General features: G+C 36.5%; 1 protein-coding gene across 1 annotated transcript; it reads right to left on the reverse strand.

The window, feature by feature from the left end:
* Positions 1-107: 107 nt before the first annotated feature.
* Positions 108-1,549, reverse strand: LOC121965285 (X-linked retinitis pigmentosa GTPase regulator-like; the record flags this gene model as incomplete). Its single annotated transcript, XM_042515441.1, has 3 exons — positions 1,460-1,549; positions 695-820; positions 108-265 (listed from the first exon to the last, which is right to left on the reverse strand). Coding segments are annotated over exons 1-3 (315 nt in total), but the record flags the coding sequence as incomplete, so codon positions are not given.
* Positions 1,550-1,812: the final 263 nt, after the last annotated feature.

Consider the following 1,812-nt stretch of genomic DNA (forward strand, 5'->3'; position numbering starts at 1 on the left):
TCTGTTTTATTCAGATTTTCAATTTAAGACTTTCCCTAAATTAGTTTCTTGTCCTGGCCGATTTGTCTTTGAGGAGGCTGACGGCAGCTGTCGGTGGCAGCACTCACACTCACGATCCTCTCTCTTCTTTTCGGGGCTAAAACAGGAACAGAGAGCGTCTTTAAGGACCAACCTTTGACACAAGTGGGCTTGTTCACAGTCTGTTTGGACCCCAGGCCGAGCTGGCCCCAGTTGTTGCTGCCAAACATGAAGAGTTTCCCATTTTCTGTGGAGACAAACAGGGACAGATCATGAGACAATGGGTCCCTGGGCACAGACATGTGGACTTTGGATCTTTTTAAATTACTTTTTCACTAAATGGGGTCATGCCGTTTCTTTTCTGGTTGTTTTGTGTTTCTCTGTAGTCCTTGTTTATCTCTTTATGTTCATTTTGTGGTTGTTTTGTGTCTCTGTGTGGTTGTTTTGTGTCTTTTGTGGACATTTTGAGTTTCTTCTGCCCATTTTGTAGTAAATTTGTGTCTCTTTTAAGTTCTTTAGCAGAATTTTTTACTCTCTTCCTAGTTGGTATATGTTAATGTCCTTAATTTCACTAACATTTCCTTGCAGTTAAAGAACACAGATTCTCTTCAAACATGAAACAGCATCAGATTCCTTGATTAACACCAATGTTACACACATTAAAAAAGTGTCTTACCTGTTATTAAGGCGGTATGCTCGTCCCCACAGGCTATCTTTAAGGGGACGTCATTTTTAAGCCAGAATTTACTGGGGATGTTGTCAGCAAATTTGCTCTTTCCAAATGTGAAAACTGCTCCTGATTCTGGAGAAAAGAAGAGGAAACAAAGAAACAAAAAAAAAATACTAACAATGGAGCAATCAGTGAATAGTACATGAGTAATAATTTAAATGCAGGAATTTATTTTTTAATATTCCACCGCAGTCTGTAACTGCTAGATAAATATACTGCAGGAAAATACAAGTTATCTCTGAAATGTTGCAAAGTTTATGTCTAAAGTGGTATAAAATTGAATACTTGAATACAAAGGCCTCTAATCTTAAGAAAGCTTCATGTGTAAAATGTGTTGTAGCTAAATTCATAAAGCTACATACATCAATATGCATATAAACAAACAAGAGAATTACTATTTTATTACGTTTCAAAACGAACCTTTTAAGCACTTTAGGAGCAAAGAAACAGGGAAATAAACATATAAATAACAAATAAGGTGAAATGATAAGCCTGTTTTATGCATTGAAGATATATAATACGTAAATAAACGGCAGGTTTAAGCGGTGAAAGTGAATATAAAGGTTTGTTTTCTGCTAGCCGGCCAGCTAAATCAGAAGCTAACCTGAGCACGCGCCGATTAGCTTCATGAAAACTGGCATTTTTTATTAACACAATTCGTTATAAGAACTAAAATGCTGAAAATAATAACAAATAATTTTCGTTATTGACCTGGTATTTCGTCCTCGGACTCCCCTGCCATCTCTGCGGGACTTTAATCCGCTTTGCTCGGTGTCTGTGGGCGTGCTGCTGCCCCTCTTGTTTTCGACTCTACAACCCGGAAGTAAACACAACTTCTCCTAGGTTACGACGCTTCGGACGTGACCCTTAAAGGGACAGGGCGAGTAATTTTTCCTTATATTTATATTTTTAATACACGTTTTTATTTTTACTTTGCGGACATTGCAGATATTTTTTACTTTTTGTGATGAGTAAAAACAAATGACTTTCTATTTGTAAATTATTATGATTATTGATTTAATATTTGTTGTCATTTAATGATTAATTTAGGTTTATGCGGACAT

Source organism: Plectropomus leopardus, unplaced genomic scaffold, assembly GCF_008729295.1.
Source record: "Plectropomus leopardus isolate mb unplaced genomic scaffold, YSFRI_Pleo_2.0 unplaced_scaffold19381, whole genome shotgun sequence".
NCBI lineage: Eukaryota > Metazoa > Chordata > Actinopteri > Perciformes > Serranidae > Plectropomus > Plectropomus leopardus.